The 15,755-nt window shown below is 38.8% G+C and overlaps 1 protein-coding gene across 2 annotated transcripts in view; it reads left to right on the top strand.

Annotated features, from left to right (window-relative positions):
• LOC146989304 (myomegalin-like) overlaps window positions 1-15,755 on the top strand; it is a 98,250-nt gene that overhangs the window by 31,532 nt on the left and 50,963 nt on the right. For both annotated transcript variants that reach the window (XM_085775248.1, XM_085775247.1), the window contains exons 10-18: window positions 449-658; window positions 2,122-2,280; window positions 2,847-2,942; window positions 3,833-3,970; window positions 5,336-5,515; window positions 6,252-6,449; window positions 9,723-9,986; window positions 11,112-11,256; window positions 15,564-15,667. In XM_085775248.1, coding sequence (XP_085631374.1) covers window positions 449-658; window positions 2,122-2,280; window positions 2,847-2,942; window positions 3,833-3,970; window positions 5,336-5,515; window positions 6,252-6,449; window positions 9,723-9,986; window positions 11,112-11,256; window positions 15,564-15,667 — 1,494 coding nt within the window. The remainder of the gene's footprint in view (window positions 1-448; window positions 659-2,121; window positions 2,281-2,846; window positions 2,943-3,832; window positions 3,971-5,335; window positions 5,516-6,251; window positions 6,450-9,722; window positions 9,987-11,111; window positions 11,257-15,563; window positions 15,668-15,755) is intronic.

The raw sequence follows: 15,755 nt of genomic DNA, 5'->3' as shown, positions 1-15,755 counted from the left end.
TTTTACTTTTTTTTTTTTTTTTTTAGAAATTTTACAATTTTTTCTAGAATTAAAAAAAAACTTTTTATCACTTTTTTCTAGAATTTTTTTTTTCTTAGAAATTTTACAATTTTTCTAGAATTAAAAAAACAACTTTTTTTTTTACCACTTCTTTGTAGAAAATGTTTAACTTTTTTTTTTTGAGAAATATTACCACTTTTTTCTAGAATTTTTATTTTATTTTTTTTATTTTTTTATTTTTTTTAGAATTTTTACCATTAGAAATGTTTAAATGTTTTTGGAGAAATTGTACTTATTCCAGTGCTCTAGTCTGAAGCAGCTTTATATCTGAATGAGAAAAAGTTGTTGTTGTTGCATAATCTAATATGTGTATTCTCCTCCTCCTCCTCCTGCTCCTCCTGCTCCTCCTCCTCCTCCTGCTCCTCCTGCTCCTCCTGCTCCTCCTCAGGTGTCGGGGGTGGAGGGTCTGCGTGGCCAGGAGGAGGCGCTGTCCCTCCAAGCCGCTCTGTTCCAGTCTCAGCTGGAGCTGCAGGCCGGTCAGCGAACGCAGCGCCAGGCGGCGAGGAGTCAGGAGGAGCTGAGCCGCTCGCTGCAGCGTCTAGAGAACGACCTGCAGGGGGCGCTGCAGCACCGCAGGGACACGCAGACACACAACCAGGTCAGCACCACACACACACACACACACACACACACACACACATAATCCATAATCCCTATAGTCATAGCAGTAGGTTTGTTACCTTTAATTGTCGGTGCAAGCTGTTTTTAGAACGGCGGAGCAGAGCCGTGAGCTGCTCAGAGCTACGCTACGGAGGCTCATTATGGGATTTCTTTGGTTTCCCTCATCAAACTCATCAAATACACAATCCAACAACTCCACAACGCTCTGGTGGACAAGTTGTGAGCTGCACATTCACCACACTATGAGATAATAACACAACGTTACCACGCAGAGTTGTTTTAGAGGGAAATACAGAGACTGTTGATGAAAAACTGTCCCTGAAGGCAACGTGCATCAATGGTTTTGCATGAATTTCCCTCTAAAACAACTCTGTCTGGTAACGTTCTGTTATTATAAAATAAAAAGAGAAATTTTACCACTTTCTTCTAGAAAATATTTTACTTTTTTTTTCTTTTCTTTTTTAGAAATTGAACCACTTTTTCTTAGAACTTTTTTTGAGAAATTTTTGAGAAAATGTTTTACTTTTTTTTTTTTTTTTAGAATTCTTACCACTTTTTTGTCGATTTTTTTTTTTACTTTTTTTTTTTTTGAAAGATTTTATCACTTTCTGCTAAAAAAGTTTTTTTTTTCTGAATTTTCTCAACAATATTTCCACAAATTCACGCCATTGGCCCTAACAGTTTTTCATCAAGCAGTCTCCGCATGAATTTCCCTCTAAAACAACTCTGTGTGGTAACGTTGTGTTATTATCTCATAGCGTGGTGAATGTGCAGCTCACAACTTGTCCACCAGAGCGTTGTGGAGTTGTTGGATTGTGTATTTGATGAGTTTGATGATGAGGGAAACCAAGAAATCCCATAATGAGCCTCCGTAGTGTAGCTCTGAGCAGCTCACGGCTCTGCTCCGCCGTTCTAAAAAATAGCACCGACAATTAAAGGTAACAAACCTACTGCTATGACTATACACTGCAAAAACGCAAAATCTTTCCAAGAATATTTGCCTTATTTCTTGTCAAAATGTCTCATTTCTAGTCAAAACTAATCTCTTTCCACTTAAAATAAGACTCATCACCTAAAAATGAACTTGTTTTTAGATCATTTTCACTTGTTTCAAACACATTTTCACTTGAAATAAGAAGAAAAATCTGCCAGTGAAAGGAAGTTTTTTTGTGCTTTTAATAAGAAAGAAAAACTTGCTCCACTATCAGATGTTTCTACTTATTTCAAGTGAAAATCAGCTTGAAAGAAGAAAAAAAAAAGTGTCTAAAAACAAGCTACTTTTAACGTGATGAGTCTTATTTTAAGTAGAATGAGATTGTTTCGACTAGAAATAAGACAAATGTTCTTGGTAAGAGTTTGAGTTTTTGCAGTGTAGGGATTATGGCAATGGGGCCAATTTGCCTAAATGTTGAACTATCCCTTTAAATGTGTGTGTGTTAGGAGCTGCGTGTGGCTCTGGATGAAGCTCGGTCGTCGCTGCAGCAGAGAGAGGAGCAGCGGAGAGAGGAGGAGCAGCGGAGGGAGAGGGAGAAGGAGGAGAGGGAGAGGAGCATCAGAGAGCTGAGGACGTCTCTGCAGACCAAGGAGCAGCTGCTGCAGGTCACACACACACACACACACACACACAGACACACACACACACACACACACACACAGTTTTTCTTTTCTTTCCCTTTTTAGTGTTTACTTGGACTTAATTCATCTGTACTAGTTCTCTTCTTTTGTCTCGCTTTCTTTTCCCACCTCTTTTTGTTTATTTATTTATTTAGTGCTGTTATAATTACTACTACTTTTATTTTCACTACCAACATCTTCCCTGTTTTTTTCCATCTTTTTCCTTCCTTTCTTTTTTTTAATTGTATTATTTCTATACCTAGCACAAGGTAGCTATGTGATTATTATTTCTTGACTGTGCTTCAATTATCTGTTAGATCAAGGTGAGGTCATGTTATAATAGAAGCCTTTCGGGTTTCAGACCTCACCTGCACATCCATTTTTCATATCTTTCTTACTAGTAAGAGAGATAAGTAAATGTTTTGTTTTATTTTTTTTATGTGCAAATAAATAAATAAAAGTCACACACACACACACACACACAGAGACACACACACACACACACACCCAGTCCAGTGTGTTAACCTCAGGTGTGTGTGTTGTTGTATCAGGATTACTCTGAGCTGCTGGATCGGCCGTCAGAGAACAGAGACTCTCTGCTGATGAAGCTCCGCCAGAGGATCCAGGAACGAGACCGAGCTCTGGAGGTGAACACACACACACACACGCACACGCACACACACACACACACACACACACACACACACAGACACACACACACACTCATGAACATTTGATTTTCATTGTGTTAAACTTTTTTTTCTGGCTTCAGTGAGATGAAAACTGTCCTGCATGAGACAGGTGACACAAAACATCAAAAATCAAAAAAAAGAAATTTCCACATGAGATAAAAAGTAGGGATTAGTTCCCATATTGGAATTTTTGCCGATATCCAATATCCCGATGCTGCCCAACGCTTAATTTCCGATTCCGATAACGACCGATAACCGATATGCAGGTGTTTTGCTACAGCCAATCATCTAACAGACAGACGGGTGCTCATCAAAACAGCCAATCATATCACTGGACGCTACGCTTCATTCATTCATACATACATACATACATTCATTCATTCATTCATACATTCTTTCATACATACATACATTCATTCATACATACATTCATTTATTCATTACTTTAGTCATTCATTCATACATACATTCATACAGTCATTCATACATTCATTCATTTATTCATTACTTTAGTCATTCATTCATACATACATTCATACAATCATTCATTCATACATTCAGTCATTCATTCATTCATTCATACATACATATAGCCTACATTCATTTATTCATACAGTCAATCATTCATTCATTCATTCATTCATACATTCATTCAATCATTCAATCTTTATTTAAACTCTGGTTAACACTGAGGTAGAGAAGGAGGAACCTGCAGCTCAGTCCCAACCAGACCTGTCAGGGTTCAATGATGATGCTGATTGACATATTGACTGACGATGTATTGATTGATTGATTAATGATTGATGATTAATGATTGATGATAATGTTGATGTCTCTGGATGCAGCGAGCGGTGGATGAGAAGTTCCGTTGCGTGGAGGAGAAGGAGGAGGAGACTCGTCGCCTGCAGCTGCTGCTCAGGGAGAAGGAGAGAGACCTGGAGAGACAACGCTGTGTGTTAGACAACAACCAGGAGACCATCACTGTGAGTGCACACACTAACACACACACACAGACACACACACACACAACCACAGGTCATTCAGTCTCCCAACCCCGATCAGAGACAGTCCTACTTTTAATACATTCAAAAAACAGCTTAAAGAACGGTTACTGTCCCATCAAATCTGCACCATGAATGAATGAAATATTGACTAGCACTTTAATACAGTACTACTGTCCTATACTACTTCTGTATAGGACAAATCTCCTTGTTGTTTACAACTACTTCCGGGTAGAAAACCAGCATGAGAACAATAGTGACGGACGAGAGTTTCGCTATATATATATACTTTTTCATGTCACTGTATCACCGTTTAGACTAATCTGGTGTTTGTAAAGTTTATAAAACCAGTGATTGGACAAACATTACTATTTACGTGTGCACATTTTTGTAATTAGTCATGGTTATCAGAGATTAGCCGGGCTAACGGTTAGCTACCTGTTTAACTTTAATAACTCAGTGACTCAATAAACGCTCCATGAAAAAATATTTTCTCCAGCGGATATCTGAGTTCCAACATGACTGAGCTAACTGGAGTAGTTTCATGTCGTGTCCCACAACGGGAGGGTTTTAACAGCTGAAGTCCTGCTGTTAGCTTAGCTACCGTTAGCTTAGCTACCGTTAGCTGTCCCTGTTAGCTGAGCCACTGATGCTTTCTAGACACCGTGATTCCCCCAAACTGAATAAATACAACACATAGCAACACAAAACACACACACAGAAATAGTAATGTTTCTTCAATCATTTCAGATTTGTCTAAACGGTGATAGGGCGTGAAAAATATGAACTCTCGTTCGTTACTATTGTTCTCATTCAAATTACGTGCTGGTTTTCTACCCGGAAGTAGAATGTAAACAACAAGGAGATTCGGTCTATTGTAATTTTATTGTGAATCTGCTGCTAATTTTCTGTTTTTTCTTATATTTACGTATGCAGATAACAATGCCATGCAGCGGCATTGCATGGCATTGTTATCTGTTTTCTTATTTCTTATTTTTTACTGATATAAATGCTGCTAGTACTCTGGCCTCTCTTATATTTATGCAGGTTGCTATCTGTTTTCTTATTCTTGTAACTGCTGTTGTAACACACCTACGCAGGGAGCTTCCTACTGTCATCTTTTTGTATGGTTTGTCTGTCAGTCTTTAAATGTGAGGACTACGGATGGAAATTAGCTTCGAACTAAATCCGGCAGTTTTACACGACATGATGTGCGCGTCACAAATTGTTCATTAATGTGCACTGTCCTTGTCAAACAAACAATGAAGAAAGAAAGAAAGGTCCTCCTTCTCCTCCTGACTCGCTGTGTGTGTGTGTGTGTGTGTGTGTGTGTGTGTGTGTGTGTAGAGCCTGGAGCTGCTGGTGCGGGGGAAGGGCTTGGAGCTGCAGCAGCTGGGAGACTCCTGCAGGAGCGTCCAGCGGCAGCAGCAGGAGAACGAGGAGCGACGGAGGAACGAGCTGAAGGAGAGAGACGACATCATCGCACAACTGCAGGGGGCGCTGCACGCTCACACACAGGAGGCTCAGGTAGATAGATAGATAGATAGATAGATAGATAGATAGATAGATAGATAGATAGATAGATAGATAGATAGATAGATAGATAGATAGATAGATAGATAGATAGATGGAGAGATGGAGAGATGGATAGATAGATAGATAGATAGATAGATAGATAGATAGATAGATAGATAGATAGATAGATAGATAGATGGAGAGATAGAGAGATAGAGAGATAGATAGATAGATAGATAGATAGATAGATAGATAGATAGATAGATAGATGGATAGATGGAGAGATGGAGAGATGGATAGATGGATAGATAGATAGATAGATAGATAGATAGATAGATAGATAGATAGATAGATAGATAGATAGATGGAGAGATGGAGAGATGGATAGATAGATAGATAGATAGATAGATAGATAGATAGATAGATAGATAGATAGATAGATAGATAGATAGATAGATAGATGGAGAGATAGATAGATAGATAGATAGATAGATAGATAGATAGATAGATAGATAGATAGATAGATAGATAGATAGATAGATAGATAGACAGATAGACAGATAGACAGATAGATAGAGATCATAACTCTGTTACTGAGTTATGATCTTTAGACAGGGGAGAATAATTCTTCTTTCTCCTCTTCCTCCTCCTTCTTCTTCCTCTCTTCTCCTCCTCCTCTTCTCCTTCTTCCTCCTCCTTCCTCCTCCTCTTCTTCTTTTTCCTCCTCCTCCTCCTCCTCCTCCATCAGGACCTCCGCTGCTCCCTCCTCTCCCAGCTCCCCTCCTCCTCTCCCGGTGGCGTCCTAGAGGAGTTGAAGCTCCGCCTCCAGCTGAAGGACCGTCTGTTCCAGGAGGTTCTGGCCGACCGGACCCTCCAGGCACAGCAGCACCAGGACCAGGTCCAGACCCTGGTCTCGGCCCTCGGCTCCCGGGACCAGTACATCCAGGTAGGAGGAGGAGGAGGAGGAGGAGGAGGAGGAGGAGGAGGAGGAGGTGCAGCAGGAGGTCACATGATCACAACATCTTTCCAAGAATATTTGTCTTATTTCTTGTCAAAATGTCTCATTTCTGGTCAAAACTAATCTCTTTCCACTTAAAATAAGACTCATCACCTAAAAATTAACTTGTTTTTAGATCATTTTCACTTGTTTCAAACTAATTTTCACTTGAAATAAGTAGAAAAATCTGCCAGTGAAAGCAAGTTTTTTGTGTCTGTAATAAGAAAGAAAGAAAAACTTGCTCCACTGTCAGATTTTTCTACTTATTTCAAGTGAAAATCTGCTTGAAAGAAGTAAAAAGTGTCTAAAAGCAAGCTGCTTTTTAAATGTGATGAGTCTTATTTTAAGTAGAATGAGATTTGTTTTGACTAGAAATAGGATAAATATTCTTGGTAAGATTTTGAGTTTTTGCAGTGCATACGATACGATACGATAAACTTTATTGTCCCGTTCAGGGAAATTTGTCTTGGACACTGTAGCTGCTCCATAAATGCCCTGATGGCTGCAATGACAACAAACAATACACCTCAGCCATATCAACCCAGCAAACACAAGACATAACACAGGGTTCGCACACGTCCTGGAAAATCTGGAAAACCTGGAAAATGGTTGACCAATTTTCCAGTCATGGTAAACACATGGAAAATTAGAAAAAAAAAGTCAAATGTCCTGGAAAAGCTTGATGACATCAGCTGCCAGAGCTCTGTTTGACTTTTTCAGACCCTGCTAAGGATTTCGTTTCCAAAAAAAAAACTAAAAACTAAAAAACGAACATGTTTGTGCTGTTCTATGATAAATTTGTTATAATTTCTAAGCATTTAAGAGATTATTTCATTAGTTAGAGCCGTAGACTGCACAACTTTAAATCAGATTTCTGGGAGAGAGAATGAGAGAGAGGAATAAACAGAAACAAACTGATTAAATGTACAAAATAAGGTTCCATTGTTGAAAAGAAGTCTTCTTCCAAAGCATGAATGGGACAGGGGATGAATCAGTGAATGGCGTAAAAGCTAATGTCTGTCAGACTGTAGCAGCTGGAAAAGTGGGAAAAAGAGTGGGAACCCTGATAACAGCATTGCACATATCCCATAACATAGCACATACATACACCTCATAAATTCACCACAGTAAGAGCGCTATAAGAATTATTGCGCAAACTCAAGCAGTATCTAGAACGAATCTCCTTGTTGTTTACAGCTACTTCGGGGTAGAAAACCAGCATGAGAACAATAGTGACGGACGAGAGTTTCGCTATATCTAATTTTTCATGTCATTATATCACCGTTTAGCAGGGGTGGAAAGTAACTAGTTACATTTACTCAAGTTACTGTAATTAAGTAGCTTTTTTGTGTACTTGTACTTTTTTGAGTAATTTTTAAAATCAGTACTTTTACTTTTACTTGAGTACATATTGTTGGAAGAAATTTACTTAGTTACATTTTAAATAGCTTAAGTTACAAAGTAAAAAATATATAGCTAACTCTGTGTGGGTTGTCAAAAGTAGCTACGCTGCTGCCGCCTCGATTTCTCCCCCTTCACAGACGCACACAGCAGCAGGCAGGTCATCTATGCAGGCAGGTACACACCTCTTTCCCCCTCACCGCTACGTGAGTTAGTGCATAACAGGGCTCGTCGCTATGTTGTTGTCTTAATATTAGCCATTAGCCACAGCTAGCGGTTAAAAGCTGACGTTAATGATTAAAGACAACGTTATCAGGCATGTCCATCTATTCGGCTACGTTTATGGTGACCGTGCCAGACACACCGGGGCTGAAGGCCGGACCGGCAGTCCGTTGAGTTAAATGTAGGAGCCCAGTCAGACCCATGGCCATGCTCAGAGGAACAGACAAGCAGCCCACTGCTTCAGAGCAGTTACAGTAAAGAGGCAAGAGAGAGAGAACCTACAGTAACCCCCCCCCCCTCCTCCTCCTCCTCCTCCTTCTCCTCCTTGAGAGCAGACAGGAAAGACAGTAAAAAAAACAGGTGTGTGTGAGTGAAAGAGGGAGAGAGAGATTTTTCTTTTCTTTTTTTATCCATATTGAAAATGGTATTGAGTATCGAATATTTTCCTTAATATCGATATTGAGTTGAAAATGTTAGTATCATGATCATGGTCGTGACAACCTTAGTGCCAGTAACTGTAACTGTCCATCTGATTGGCTCTGGACAACTGCAGTGTCAGAAGATCAGAATCAAGTTGGTGCCACAGGAGCTAAAGATGATGGAGACCAGTGTATCGATGGAGAAGGGACAAGTTTGAAACACAGAGACATGCACGGAGAATGTTAGGCCAATCTCTGGCCATTATACCCCCCCCCCCCAAAAAAAATAAAAAAGTAACGAAGTAACTTTTACTCTGAGTAAATTTTAAATGAACTACTTTTTACTTTTACTTGAGTAGATTTTTACACCAGTACTTTTACTTTTACTTGAGTAAAATTTCATCAAGGTAACTGTACTTTTACTTGAGTAGATTTTTTTGGTACTCTTTCCACCCCTGCCGTTTAGACTAATCTGATGTTTGTAAAGTTTATAAAACCAATGATTGGATTGGATCTGTGTGCACATTTTTGTAATTAGTCATGGTTATCATAGATTAGCCGGGCTAACGGTTAGCTACCTGTTGAACTTTAATAACTCAGTGACTCAATAAACGCTCCATGAAAAAATATTTTCTCCAGCGGATATCTGAGTTCCAACATGACTGAGCTAACTGGAGTAGTTTCATGTCGTGTCCCACAACGGGAGGGTTTTAACAGCTGACGTCCTGCTGTTAGCTTAGCTCCCGTTAGCTTAGCTCCCGTTAGCTTAGCTACCGTTAGCTTAGCTACCGTTAGCTGTCCCTGTCAGCTGAGCCACTGATGCTTTCTAGACACCGTGATTCCCCCAAACTGAATAAATACAACACATAGCAACACAAAACACACACAGAAATAGTAATGTTTCTTCAATCATTTCAGATTTGTCTAAACGGTGATAGGGCGTGAAAAATATGATATATAGCTAAACTCTCGTTCGTTACTATTGATCTCATTCAAATTACAGCTGGTTTTCTACCAGGAAGTAGAATGTAAACAACAAGGTGATTCGGTCTATTGTTAAGAAATCTGATGTAGCCTAAGTTGTGATAAAAGAATGACAGATGAAGCTGACTCCTCCTCCTCCTCCTCCTCTCTCCTCTCCCTCCTCCTCCTCCTCCTCCTCCTCCTCCTCCTCCTCCAGGACTCAGCGAGCCTCCTCGGTGAGGTGATGGAGGAGCAGACGTCCCGGCTGCAGGAGCTGCGCCGCCAGCTGAGCTCCGGGGTCGGGGTGAGGGACTCGAACCTGGACTCGGACTTGGACCCGGGTCTGGAGCTGCAGCTGGTGCAGGAGGAGCTGCGTCTGGCCCTGAGGAGGGAGAAGGAGAACCAGGAGCAGAGCAGGAGTCAGACCGCCACGCTGGACTCTCTGAGCCGCTCGCTGCAGGTGAAGGACCAGCTGCTCAGGGTGAGTGGGCCGAGCCTCAACACCACACGACACTTAAAACCTTAATCTGGAATTTGTCCTCTTGATTGTTTTAATACAAACTAATATTTCATGCAGAAAACTGTTATGTTTACTCTTTATGCTCTATTTTAGTCTAGTTTTTTATTTTATTATATACAGTCCACATGCTATATGTACTATTCCTGTACCAATTTTTACGATTTTTAAAGATTTTATGTTTTTATTAGGGCTGCAACTAACGATTATTTTCATCAGCGATTAATCTGTCGATTATTTAAACAATTAATCGATTAGTTATTTTGTCAATAAAATGTAGAAAAACATCAACCAGTGTTTCTCAAACCACCAGACGACATCGTCCTCTAATGTCTTGTTTTGTCCACAAACCAAAGACAGACTCAGTTTATTGTCATTAAGGAACAAAGAAACCAGAAATATTCACATTGAAGAAGCTGAAATCAGAGAATTTGGACTCCCCCCCCCCAAAAAAAAAACTACTCAAACTGATTATTAGATTATCAGAAGAGTTGAAAATTAATTTAATAATCGATTATTGTTCGATTAAAGCAGAAGTAAGGTGAATGTTTGTGTTAATCTAAGTCTTAAATAGTTGTATCTTCCGACAGCAATCACTTCTATAGAGTGTTTGGTCTGAAACACGGGTCTGTCAGTCACTCTGCTCTGCTCTGAGCCCAGGAGAAAACTTTCCTTGTATCCTACAACCTTTATCCAATGAGGAGAGAGAACGGCATAAAGGGGCAGTCCTCTCTGTGTGTGCAGCCAAGGGATGCGCCTGAATGTGGTGACGTAGGGACGAGGGCGGGGGCTGCTAACTCCATCTGCTGACAGGAAGTTAGACAAAACCACCGGATCGCTGACTGATAGCTTTAATCATTTAATTGTTGCGGTTTTAGTTTTTATGCTGCTCTTTTTATGTTTTTCCCTTTTATCCAAGATTTTTCCAATCTTTTATCTTAATTTAAAGCACGTTGGGTTGTCCCCTGGTATGAAACACGCTATATAAATAAAGATGCCTTGCTTTGCCTCACAGTGGTCAGCAGGGTGGAGAATCATGGTGTGTCTCTGTGTGTGTGTGTGTGTGTGTGTGTGTGTGTGTGTGTGTAGGAGCTGCAGAGGGAGCTGGTCGACCCCCCCGGCCTCCCGCTGCTGGAGCGTCTGACCCAGGAGGTCGAGGAGCTGAGGGAGAACCTGGTTCTGGTGCAGCAGCCGGACCGAGACCGAGACCGAGACCGGCTGCCCGAGTCTCTAGGTGGGAACCAGAGAAGCATGGGACAGTTTCTGTAACAGCAGCACCTCCTCCTGCTCCTCCTCCTGCTCCTCCTCCTCCTCCCACAGGGGGGAGTGACTCACTGCACTGGTGGTTTTGGTTTTGGTGGTTTTGGTTTTGGTGATTTTACAAACTAACCAGTGGTGGAAGAGACTCTGCTTCATAACACCTGTGTGTTTAACCTGACAATCAGCTGCAGCTCGACTGTACGGTGGCCCTGAGGCGCCAAAACACACACATATACATAAATACTGTATATATACAGTATATATCTATATATATATAGATATATACAGCTCTGGAAAACATGAAGACACCACTTCAAAATGATCAGTTCCTCTGGTTTTACTATTCATAGCTGTGTGTTTGAGTAAAATGAACACTTTTGTTTCATTCTATAACCTACTGACAACATTTCTCCCAAATTGGAAATAAAAATATTATCATTTAGAGCATTTATTTATTTATTTGCAGAAAATGGCAAAAAATCTGGTGTTTTCAGACCTTACCGTATAATGCAAAGAAAACAAGTTCATATTCATTTTAAAACAACACAACACTACTTTTTAAACTTAGGAAGAGTTTAGAAATCAAAATTGGTGGAATAATCCCAATTTTTAATCGCAACAGTGTTTTTTTTTTATTATTTATTTATAATCTTTCTTCCTCATTAAATCTGGTTTGGTTCAGGTGATCAGCTCAGTCGAGTGAGGTTTGCTTGTGTTGCAGTTCAATAGACACTGGAATCGATGTAGAGAAGCTGATTTATTAACAACATTTTGGAGTGGTCTCTTTAGTTTTTCCAGAGCTGTATAAATATATATATACACACGCACACAGCACGAAACACTGCTGCAGATTCAGCTCTTTAAACATTCAACTAGAGCTGGGTGATACGGCCTGAAAGAAAAATCTCAGATTTTTTCACAAAAAAATCTGGATTTAAATCAATTTTTCCCGTCCTCCTTAACATAAATCCACAGATGACAAAAAAAATAGCCAAAACAACTTCATTTTGTTTTGATTTGGGAGTGCTTTTTTATACAGTCTATAGTGCAATCAGAAACAGCAAACCCTGCCGGCCACAATGAGAATGTAACTTTTCCGACTTCAGTCTTTCTAGTTTCAAACTGACTGTGACACAGATGTATGAAGCACGATGCAACACACACACGGCCATAAAAGAGCTGGACGTCAGCGTGTGCATCAAGGGAAACAGAAACTCATTAAAACAAATCGACCTGAACTACACATGTGAATTAATGTATAAAATCGATTTATCGTCCAGCGCTACATTCAACACTTAATTCAACACTCGCATGTGTGTGTGTTTGTGTGTTTGTTGAAGCTTGTTTTTCTCTCAGCAGCAGCACATTGACACTTCTGGGCCACCGTAGCTTTGACCCTGCAGCCTCAACATCGTGTTTTCTAACAGCATTGCATCAAAATTACATGATTATAAAACATAAAAATGAAAGAACAAAAAAAATACTAGAAGAATCATAAACTTTTGCCATTTTTTGTGCCTGGAAATTTATTCAGTCTTGATTTTTTTTAAAGTGAAAATAGAAAATACATTTACATTTAGAACAACAGAAGCACTAACATAACTAGACATTTCTTGCAGTTTCAGTCTGAACTAGATTTACTTTTTCATTATGTATTTGTAAATGTGACATATTATTTTCCTTTAGTTTAAAAAAAAGATGATTTTTTTATTTAATAGTTTTATTATGAATGTCACTGTGACTCTGCACAATTCATCCAATTTATAGTTCATGTTTATCTGTATTTTTATTTCAATGAAGCTCGAAGCAACAACATTTAACGTGATTGACGGTGTAAATGTTTTATATATTATGACTCATAATATATCAGTGTGTGTGTGTGTGTGTGTGTGTGTGTGTGTGTGTGTGTGTGTGTGTGCATGATGATTTCTGATGATTCAAATGTTCATGTCTGACTCTGTTCAGTTCAACAAACATCGACTCTGTTCATCTGTGGTTCAGACTTCATTAATATGAGGTAACGAGCTCAGTGAGGACGGATGCACTGCAAAAACTCCAAATCTTACCAAGAATATTTGTCTTATTTCTTGTCAAAATGTCTCATTTCTAGTCAAAACTAAACTCTTTCCACTTAAAATAAGACTCATCACCTAAAAATAATAATTTTTATTCGTTTCAACCTAATTTTCAATTGAAATAAGTAGAAAAATCTGCCAGTGAAAGCAAGTTTTTTGTGCTCGTAATAAGAAAGAAATAAAACTTGCTCCACTATCAGATTTTTCTACTTATTTGAAGTGAAAATCTGCTTGAAAGAAGTAAAAAGTGTCTAAAAACAAGCTACTTTTTATGTGATGAGTCTTATTTTAAGTAGAATGAGATTAGTTTGGACATTTTGACTAGAAATAAGACAAATATTCTTGGTAAGATTTTGAGTTTTTGCAGTGTGTCACCTCTCCTTCATCTTCTTCTCCTTCTTCCTATAAAACAGAAGAATGTAAAAAAAGGAAAGATGTGTTTTTTCTGCTCAACAGGTTTAACAACATTAAAACAAGAGTTCATCCTCAGTTGTTGCTTTGCAGATGTTTCTAAACCTCTGGACACACATCTGGATACCTCTACCCCCCCACCCCCTCCACCCCTCCACCCCTGCTCCATACTGACATCTACACAGTCCAGTTTAAAATGAACTCATATTTACAGTTTCACGTCGCCAAAAACACACATTTTACACCGACAACATCCTCCACAACCAAACAGCACAGACCAGTCCAGTCCCATTGTGTTTATTAACCTGACAGACAGACAGACAGACAGACAGACAGACAGACAGACAGACAGACAGACAGACAGATGGAGGTGTGAACACTGGGTGGAGCTGCAGAGGAAGTGAAACACGTGAAGATTCATGTTCGACCGAAGTGACAAAATCACAGTTAATCACAATAACACAATTATACAAACACGAGACTCCAGTAAAACTCAACAACACATATTTATTCATTAAAATCATTAATTAGTTATGTTATAAGGCAGTGGTTCTCCGCCTAGGGGTCCTTGAGAGATTTGAAGGGGGGTCCCCGATTTTTCTTGAAACTTAACCACTTTTTCTAGATTTTTTTCTTAACTTTTTGTTTTAGAAATTTTACCGCTTTTTTCTAGAAATTTTTTGCTTTTTTATTTTTATTTTGAACTTTTTTAAACGAGAAATTTTACCACTTTTTTGTAGAAGTTTTTTTTTTTTTTTTTTTTTAATTTTACCACTTTTTCTAGATTTTTTTTTACACTTTTTTGTTTTAGAAATGTTACCGCTTTTTTCTATAAATGTTTTATTTATTTTTTATTTTTTTCTTTAATTTTTACCATTTCTTCCTAGAAATGTTTAAATGTTTTTGGAGAAATTGAACCACTTTTTTCCAGAAATTTCTCTCTAATATTTCCAAAGATTCACGCCATTGGCCCTAATTTAAAAGTATAAAAAAGTAATGTTCTTCAGTCTCAGAACAAATATTTGTGTATTTCTGGTGTTTACTTAACACTTACTTTAAATTTGGTCCAATGGGGGTCCGTGGTCTAATTTGTGTCAATTTCGGGGTCCTTGATGTACAAAAGGTTGAGAACCACTGTTATAAGGTGTAAATGATCAGATTCATCAAATCCCTTTCATGTGTTAATTAACTAATCTATTTATTATATAAAACAGTATAATACAAAACATACAGTAAATATTCTAAGTTATATAATATATACTGTTTTATTTTATTCATATATTTATAAAAGAATAAAAGTGACGTTTTCACTTTAAATGAATCCAACACACTCAGTTAAAGTTGAGGTCAGGATTTACCTCTGCTGTGTGACTCAGATTACCCATAATCCCTCAGGTTTAACCTTCCACTTTGATCCCATGGTGTTTTAATTTGAAACTCTTCCCCCTCTGCCTCTGAACACACCATGGTTCATTTAATTATTATTCATTCTTTATTATTAATATTATATTATCCATTCCTAAACATCTTTATATATAAACTAGATGTAATCTTTCTAACTGTCTCCTGTAGATGAACCTACATCCTGTTGTCTTGGTTCATTTCTTGTATTAAAGTAAATTAATAAACAGTTTTTATCAAACTCACAATGTAATTTAAAACAGCTGAACCTTCAGATGAACAGATGTTTTCTCTCAGACAGATGTTGAGCTGCTCAGAGTCTCACACGTAGAGGAACTCCTTCTCACTGTTTTGTTTTTTGTTTTATTTTTTTGTCCCTCGCTGCTTCCTGTAGATCTGAGCTCGGAGGAGGAAGACGAGGCTGATGATGAAGATCTGAACAGCGAGTACACGGAGAGCATCGACGAAGACGAGTCCAAATCCACCGGACAGTCCCAGGTGTGGACGCACACACACACACACACACACACACACACACACACACAGGATCATGATGCAACACACTCACACAAACAAGAATTTAATA

Source organism: Trachurus japonicus, chromosome 4 (assembly GCF_045865225.1).
Source record: "Trachurus japonicus isolate A0001 chromosome 4, Traja_1.0".
Lineage (NCBI taxonomy): Eukaryota > Metazoa > Chordata > Actinopteri > Carangiformes > Carangidae > Trachurus > Trachurus japonicus.
The sequence above is the reverse complement of the archived record's forward strand: the minus strand, read 5'-3'. Positions and strand labels throughout refer to the sequence as shown.